We start from the raw sequence: 8,560 nt of genomic DNA, 5'->3' as shown, positions 1-8,560 counted from the left end.
CTCTTCCCCCACCCCAGCCTGAGTTTCTGGAGTTACTCCAAACTCTATTCTTGGACCTCCTCTCAATCCACACAGTCCTCTTGGTCAATACCTCTCAGTGATCCTCAACAGGTGTGCAAAGGGAGGAGGAGAAGCCTATGGAGTCACGTGGGATCACCTGGTGGGGAGGGCTTTCCAATTGGTGATACCACCATTCACCTAGTCATCCATGGAGGAAAACAGAAGTCATCCTTGATAATTTCTTCTCCATCCTTCCAACATTCAATCTCTAGGCCGTGAAAATTCTACTTCTTCACTACCTCTCCAGTTCATCTCCTCTCCATTCTTACCCTTCCTCCCAATTCACTTCCTAATCACATCGGGTGGCTGGATCATAGTGATTCTCCTTTCTCTGGAAACTGATCTTCTGAGGGTGGCCCTGAAAGTCAGCAGAGAAAGGAATTTCTTCCTCTCTGATTCTTGGGAAGCAATTAAGGTTTGAGTCAGGTGATCAAGATCTTGAAGCATAAGTGAATTGAAAACAAGGAGATCTGGGGAGAGCTTTATGGCTGGACCTCTTTGGGTGAGCCTGGAAACTGAAAATACATGTCACAAACAGGTTTACCAGAAGGCTGCCTGCAAAAGAGGCTTTTCACAAGCCATAGACAGGATAACCAAGGGGCTGTCTAGAGCTCATGAAACAAAGCAAACAGAGAAGCAGGAATAGAGGCTATGTCTGGGTGGAACAGCATGGACTTCTCTTCATCAAGGCCAATGTAGCTCCACTACTGCCCAATGAGCTGGCAACGGTGAAACCCTGAACCCCTCATACAGTACCAGACCTCAAGGCAACCATCCAGTTCTCCGGTGGCAGGACAATGGAAGGGACACAGAATTGTCCTCACTGGAATAGGCACTTATTCAGGAATTGAGTTTGTATTCCCTGCCAGCACCATCATCTATGGACTCATGCGATGTCTTCTAGGCAGCTATGGTGTCCTAGACCAGGCTATCTCCAACCAAGAAGCTCTTCCCAGCAAAAGAAGTTAAGGCATTAAATGCAATGTGGGTCCTGGAATGGAAAAATGGCATTAGTGAAAAAGCTAGGAAAATCCAAATAAAGTCTGGAGTTCCATTAACAGTGTTATACAAATATTAATTTTTTAATTTTAAAAGTACCATGGTTATGAAGATGTTAACATTAGGGGAAGCTGGATTAAGGGTATATGGGAACTGTCTGTACTAACTTTGCAATGCCTCTGTAAATCTAAAATTCTTCAAAATAAAACTACCAAAGAAACAAAAAGAAATAAGGTCGAGGCTACTGTCAACAGGATTTGCTGATCTCACCATGTGTCTGTTATCTAGAAGCAAGTGGCTTTACAGAGTGATAGGCTGTTCTAGTAAACACCCAGGGTGGTGCCAGGTAGTTGGACACCACTTTGCAAAGACTAAGTGACATCAGGAAGGTTGCTGGCTGTGCTATGAATGGAACCAGAAACAACTTACAGTGTTTTCCCTTCATGGCTAAAAAACTCAAGGATCTATAGGCTAGAGGAGGGAAAGGATGGCTCAGATGGCATCAATGACCCACTCTCAGAATGATCATTCTTGTCCTCCTGATCAACAGCGTGAAGGTCTGGGCATGCAAGAAAGGAATGCTGCCCACTGGGCGCGGTGGCTCACACCTGTAATCCCAGCACTTTGGGAGGCCAAGGCAGTCGGATCACCTGAAGTCGGGAGTTCGAGACTAGCCTGACCAACATGGAGAAACCGGGCTCTACTAAAAATACAAAATTAGCCAGGCGTGGTGGTGCATGCCTGTTATCCCAGCTACTTAGGAAGACTGAGGCAGGAGAATCACTTGAACCCGGGAGGCGGAGGTTGCAGTGAACAAAGATCAGGTCATTGTACACCAGCCTGGGCAACAAGAGCAAAACTGTGTCTCAGAAAAAAAGAAGAAAGGAAGGAAGGAAGGAAGGAAAGAAGGGAGGGAAGGAAGCCACAGGGCACAGTGTCATAATCCGTTTAGAAGCTGAGATTTCTACCCTGCCATTTGAGGCTCGCTACGGCATTAGGAAGAGACAGAAAAGGGGGTCAGAGTGTCAGGCTGATGACCAACCCTGAGACTCAGGGAGTCCTGTGATTGTTACCACACCCTGGGGTGGCCAGGAAAGGAACAGGAGGAACCAGAGAACACCTGGGGCACAATGCCCTGCGGAACGGTGGGCTGAAGAAACTGCTACTCTAATCAGTGTCCCACCAAGGGTTGAAGAGCCTCAGGAACAGAGGTTAGAGTTGCCGCTCTGGATCCAGAATCCCAACCAGTGAGAGCCTGCCTGAAGACAGGAGAATAAGGACTGGGCAGGTGGAAGAAGGAAGCTGTAGCCACATGGCCAATGGGTGCATGACTGGTGCTCCCATCTTTTTTTCCTTCCTTACTGCCAGAGCCCTATGGAATATTTACCTTTCCCCATTTTTTGAAGGAAGAATTACTCTTTAGTGTTTTTTCTTTCTCATTCCTCATCTTTTCCTTCTCTTGAGCAGAGTATATGGAGAGTGGTTGAATTGACACCAGCTTGCAAAATGGTGAGATGGAGTCAGGATGGAATTGGGAATTGGAGATCCTAGATTTTGACCACAGAGGCCCTGTGACCTCATCCTTGGCATTTGGACTGTGACCAGCTGGGGAAGGGAGGCTGCAGCTATAGTATGTAGGATGACTATTAGATTAGGTTTGTTTTCAGAGACTTGCTTTCATTTCTATCTAGTAAACCCTACAAGCCAGAAACTTGGATGCCATCCTTGACAACTCATTCTCCCTCACTCATAACTCAAAGAAATGTCAAGATCTGAAAACTTTATTTCCCAAAGAACTCATCAACTTACCTACTGCCCCCGAGACTTACGGCCACTGCCCTAATTCAGTCCTTCCTCACCTCACCCCGATGGAAAAATCACCTCCTTAATTGCCACTCTACCTTCACTCTTTCCCTGTTCAATCTTGTAAAAAGCAAATTTCCAGCCAGGCTTGGTAGCTCACGCCTATAATCCCAGCACTTTGGGAGACTGAGGCAGGAGGATCACTTGAGGCCAGGAGTTCGAGATCAGCCTGTGCAATATAGTGAGACCCTGTCTCTACAAAAAAATTTAAAAATTAGCCAAGCGTGGTGGCACACACCTGTAGTTCCAGCTACTTGGGAGGCTGAGGTGGGAGGATTGCTTGAGCCCAGGAGGCAGAGGGTGCAGTGAGCCATGATTGCGCCCCTGCACTCCAACCTGGGTGACAGAGCAAGACTTTGTCACCCTCTCCCCCAAAAAAGCAAATTTCCTTCTAACATTACCAAGTCATTCCCAGCAAATAAGTTTGTTTAGTTCAGCAAACAAGACCCCTCTAATCACCTCCAAGCCCTCTCTAGCAGCAGATCCTAAGGATCTAGACCTCTTGACATTCCCACTCCAACCTGATTGGTGCTCCCATTCAAACCATGGTCCTTTCTCATATCATGCCTCTTTTTATACTGGCCCACCAGAAGTGCCATCCATCCACCCATTGACAACCCTTTAGAACTCAGCTCCAGATATCACCTCCTTCTAAAGGCCTTTCCTTTCTTCCTTCCCAGGACTCAACACACCCCTTCAGCAAGATTAGGTAGCCCTCCTATGGAATTCCATCATAGCCCTCGCAGACCTCTCCGATGTTGCACTGAGCATATTGTATCATGAGTGCTGGTTTGTCTGTGGCTCTTTCAGTCCTTTCCTTGCTGGCAAGGCCCAGGAATTGGTCTGATCCATCACTACATTCCCAGTCCTTAGCAGGATCCAGCCTCCCTTCTGCTAACCAGAATCTGCTTAAATACTGTCCTAGGCTTCCTATTGCCCTTAGGATGAAGAAGAAAGTTCCTAACTGAGTTCACTGAAAGGTCCTTCAAGACTTGACCCCAATCTCCCTCTCTAGCCTCATGCTTTTCCAGCCCCCATTCTGCACCCCTCGACGGCATTTACATTGACGTTGTTCATTGCCCTGAATGTCTCTCAGCTGTGTGTTCCTACACTGCCCTTGACTCTCCCCATTGTAGCATTTATGGACTTAATTGTGAATTGTTTCATGTCTTCTCCACTAAATTCCATGAAAATAGGAGCCATGTTTGTCTTGCACACTCTTCCATCCATAGTGCCCAGCACTAACAGACTACTCGACAATATTAAAGAAATCATGAAATCATAACTTCACAAACTCTTGTTGTCATCAGGCCATCTGGGGTGATCTAAATGACTAGGAACAGGACCACAGGGTAGGACATGATATGGAGGGACAGGACCCCCCCAACCCTGGCCCCCAGCCCAAACTACTCTGGCATGGAAATCCTTTATTCCTAGGATGAGAGTGGAGGGAAAAGACGGAGGGGTTCCCAGGTGGTATAAGTGCTTCCTAAGGACTGCCCTCTGGGGTCTCGGGGTATTGCAGGCTCCTTACACCCCACCACGCATGGGGCCAACCGCTGGGCCAGCCACACTGTCTTCAGAGTGTTCCCAGCAAGGTCAGCAGAGATCCAGCAGGTGGAGGAAATAATGGGAAAAAAAAAAGAGTTGAAGGTGGGAGTGGGGAATGGGTTCACGATGCATTTGTTCAAGGATCTTTACTCATTCTGTGATGAAGAGGTGACAGTTCACTGGCTCCCTGGGGGTCTAGGAGACTTGGGCTTGGCTGAAGAGGGACAGACACTCAGGGCGGGGCTCCGTGCCATCAGCTTATCAGACAGCCGCCTTTCTCCTTGAAGGGATTCTTGTCCTCAGGGATGCCTTTGAGAAAAGGGTCGTTTCCTGCTTGGGCTTCCACATACTCCTTGATTTCCTTTCCCGCTTTGGAAATCTGCGAGAACACAAAAAATGTTTTAGGTCCTTGTTACTTTCTCTAGATCCATGATTTGGTCAGTGCCGGAAAAACAGGCTTCTGGGCAGGGCAGAGACAGAGGCCAAAGAGAAAGACACAGAGGACAGACAGGTGTTCGGGGGTATGAGTTCCTCGATCTGACCCACAACACTGACCCTGACCTTCTTGGGCTGCTTGGCCAGAGCCAGCCCAGACACAGGGCTGGACACGCTGAGCTCTCCAAGGCCCTGAAGCTCTCTCCTGTGCTCAGGGAGGCTGGCATCTTCACAGGGTCAACCTCAGCCTTTCTCTGCATCCTACCCTATCCCAGAGGTACCTCCTGCTGCTTCTGCGGGCCTGGAACAGTCCCACCACCCTTTCCGGTCACTTCCTCCTTCCCAGGGCTCATCAGGAACAGGAAGGGAAGAGCAGGGACGGGGCGAGGAGGCTCACCGGAATTCTTGTGTTTTTCACTTCTTTCTTCAGCTGCTCCACCTCCATCTTCAACAGGTCCTTCTCGCTGAGATCCTGGGCCATCCTGCCCTAGACAGACCTGATCCTGGAAAGGATTCAGCAGCCAGGATCATAAATCTCATCAGCTCTTCCAGCTCCCTCCACACCTCGACTTCTAGCATCTTCCCTGCCATATCCCTCAGTTCAGGCCCCTCATCATTCAACAGGTATTCACTCCATCCTTGTATGCCCTGTCTCTTCAAGAGTCTGGGCTCAGGAGGGGAGGAAGCTCCCAGTCTGATGGGGGAGGCACCATTTTTGCCTTTGGATTGTCTGTCTATGGAGGAAATTTGGATTGTCTGTCTATAGAGGCATCTGTCTGTCTGTCTACAGAGGAAACAGAGAAGAAAGAAAAAGGAGTTTCTTTCAGAGAGGAAGATCTGGGAAGCAATGTTATTGTTTCATATAGTGACTCAGCGTTTTCCTCTTTCTCTCCAGGTCCAGCAAGGGAGAGTATACAATAATGGTCAAGAGAAGGGGGTCTTGGCTGGGTGCAGTGGCTCACCCCTATAATCCCAGCACTTTGGGAGGCCAAGGTGGGAGGATCGCTTGAGCCCAGTAATTCAAGATCGGCCTGGCCAACATGGTGAAACCTCGTCAGTACAAAAGATAGAAAAATTAGCCAGGGTGGTGGTGAGTGCCTATAATCCCAGCTACTCGGGGGGCTGAGATATGAGAATCACTTGAACCCGGGAGGCGAAGGTTGCAGTGAGCTGAGATCATGCCACTGCACTCCAGCCTGGGTAACAGAGCGCAACTGTTTCAAAAAATAAAAAAAGATCCCAGGCGCTGTGGCTCATGCCTGTAATCCCAGCACTTTGGGAGGCTGAGACAGGCAGATCACCTGAGGTCGAGGGTTCGAGATCAGCCTTGCCAACATGGTGAAACCCCATCTCTACTAAAAATACAAAAATTAGGCAGGCGTGATGGCGGGCACCTGTAATCCCAGCTACTCAGGAGGCTGAGGCAGGAGAATCACTTGAACCCAGAAAACGGAGGTTGCAGCGAGCCGAGATCGCACCACTGCACTCCAGCTTAGGTGACAAGAGTGAGACTCCATCTCAAAAAAAAAAAAAAAAAAAAAAAAAAGAGAGACAAGGGGGTCTGGAGCTTACCAGACTCCAACTCTGATCCCAGCCCTGCTGCTTCCTTACTGCTTCCTTAGTGTGGTCTTAGGGAAGTCACTCAACCTCTTTGAGTATTAGTTTCCCCAGCTGCAAATGGGTATTTAAAAAACCTACCACATGCAATTATTGTGGGTACTAAGAAAATAATGTCTATAAAATATTATACTACCTGGCACATAATGAACACTTAATACACTTATTATTATCACTAATAATGCTATTGTTATTATTATCACTGCAGGGTTATCAGGAAGGCCTTCCTGGTGCCTAGCCCCAATGATACTAAGAGTAGATCCCAGCCCAGTGCAACCTCAGCCCCTCTCACCTGCCACAGAAGAGCACACTCTCCAAGTCACTTGTCCTGGACTCAGGTAAGATAGTGTTTGAGCCTCCTAGTTCTTCATCAGCTGAAAATCTTCAGATAAAGCAGATGGCCTGGAAACCAAAATCTCTGATGCCTAAGCTGATCATAGGCTCAAAGTTCTAAGCCCATCACCCGCCTGAGCCTTCAAGCCCTCACTACAGCAGAGTAGAGAGACAGACATTCTCCCCACAAAAACAAACTCGAAAACAGAAGCCACCTTTTCACCACCTTGCCCTGCGTTAGCCTCACTCTTTTGATGACCTCATTAGCTTAGAGCCTGCAGCGCTTCTATTTCCCCACCTCCACCCTGCAGCCCCACTTACCCCTCTTCGCCTGCTTTCTCCTCCTTCCCTTCCCACCTCTGAGCTTGCTCTGAGGCTGTCCTTCCTCCTGAGGCAAGTCCTAGACCGGCCCCTAATCTCCTTAACCAAGATGCCTTGTGTGCCCATTGGATCCCCACAGTTTCACCTTACGAAGTTCTCCTAGCTCACTCTTCATCCACTCATTCAATAAAAATGTACTTGCTCACCATGCTGCGCCACTTAGTACTTGGGGCGTGGCCACCTCTAATGCCTCTGTTCAAGCTTCTTTGCTGCCATGCCTCCCTCTGAGCCCTGAATGTGGGTTCCTGAGCACAGGGCCCACATCCTGGTTTTTTTCTTGCTGCCCCCCAGGACTACCCAAGGGCTATGCCATTTAACAGACATTGAGCTCCTGCTCTGGTTGACACCCATCCAATGACAAGGAACCCGCTGGAGGAGCAAAAGTTAAAGGACCAATATGGTCAATGGGAGGTCCTCTTATTCTCCTGTCTCTAGGATGACAGGCTTGGTGGAGGGAGGGGCAGAGAGGAGGCCCACCGTCCATCCTAACTTCCCTGCTCCAGGACCCAGTCCAACTCTCAGCTGGGAGCTCTAAGAATTTGAAATCAGGACAGGATCCTGGAGGTTGTCTGGTACAACTGTCCTGTTAATGCGTGAACCACAGCCCATACCTCCTAGGCAGGCTCAGTGCTCTGTCCACCGCTGCTTCTTAAAACCGCAAGTTGATCTGAAATTTGAATCTGGTGCTTCTCAAATCCAAGTCCTTCCTGTTGTCTAATCTGAGTCCCTCACATTACACTTGGTCAATTTCATCTTGTCCTGCCTTCATCAGCACAGAGTGTGTAGGGCAGACCCTCATCACACGCCACCCTTCGCAGGCTTGCTAACACCCCTCTGGGAACCTCTCTAGTCATGTCTTCCCGGTGTCCAACCCTGACCCCTCTTGCTGCCGCATCGGCTGTTTTCTATTTTTGCTGTGCTGCTGCCTCACAGTCCTCTCTGGTATGACGGATCTCCATATCCTATCCACCCTCCACTCCCCTGTCCCTTGGTGACTCATCCCTGAGCTTCCCAAGGAAGCCCCCACCCTCTGCCCTTTCCTCCCGCCTTCCATGAGTGGAAAATCCACCTCCGCCCCCCATAGCAGGCCAGCCCCCTTCCTCCCCAGTCTCCGACCCCATCCCCCCACCGACCAGTTTCCTCTCCAGGACCAGGGAGCAATCACAGCTGCCCCGACCTTGGCTTCCTCTGCTGGGTGGGATTGGGGGCTGGGCCCCCAAATGGGCCCCTGGCTTCCCCCTTCCTCTGGGCAGGGGACAGAGAGGCACAGGCTCGGGGAACAGGACTGACTTCCTCTTGTCCCGGAATGAGCATGCCTGCC

General features: G+C 49.5%; 1 protein-coding gene across 5 annotated transcripts; it reads right to left on the bottom strand.

Moving 5' to 3' along the window:
- Nucleotides 1-4,201: 4,201 nt before the first annotated feature.
- On the bottom strand, nucleotides 4,202-8,547 carry GNGT2 (G protein subunit gamma transducin 2). 5 transcript variants are annotated; one of them, XM_054460039.1, is made up of 5 exons: nucleotides 8,417-8,489; nucleotides 7,851-7,906; nucleotides 6,818-6,927; nucleotides 5,306-5,411; nucleotides 4,202-4,852 (listed from the first exon to the last, which is right to left on the bottom strand). In XM_054460039.1, exons 4-5 carry the CDS (start codon nucleotides 5,387-5,389, stop codon nucleotides 4,727-4,729), a joined length of 210 nt encoding a protein of 69 aa, XP_054316014.1. In that variant the 5' UTR covers nucleotides 5,390-5,411; nucleotides 6,818-6,927; nucleotides 7,851-7,906; nucleotides 8,417-8,489; the 3' UTR covers nucleotides 4,202-4,726. The 5 variants fall into 5 exon arrangements, with proteins under 5 accessions (XP_054316014.1, XP_054316011.1, XP_054316012.1 ...); XM_054460036.1 differs by having other exon boundaries at nucleotides 8,373-8,454; XM_054460037.1 differs by lacking the exon at nucleotides 7,851-7,906 and having other exon boundaries at nucleotides 8,417-8,547.
- Nucleotides 8,548-8,560: the final 13 nt, after the last annotated feature.

This window comes from Pongo pygmaeus, chromosome 19, assembly GCF_028885625.2.
Source record: "Pongo pygmaeus isolate AG05252 chromosome 19, NHGRI_mPonPyg2-v2.0_pri, whole genome shotgun sequence".
Taxonomy (NCBI): domain Eukaryota; kingdom Metazoa; phylum Chordata; class Mammalia; order Primates; family Hominidae; genus Pongo; species Pongo pygmaeus.
The sequence above is the reverse complement of the archived record's forward strand: the minus strand, read 5'-3'. Positions and strand labels throughout refer to the sequence as shown.

Coding starts and splice junctions, on each gene's coding strand:
- GNGT2 (XM_054460037.1), bottom strand. CDS start 5,389: ATGGCCCAGGATCTCAGCGAGAAGGACCTGTTGAAGATGGAGGTGGAG. Junction 4,853..5,305: donor TGAAAAACACAAGAATTCCG/GTGAGCCTCCTC, acceptor GTGTTCTCGCAG/ATTTCCAAAGCGGGAAAGGA.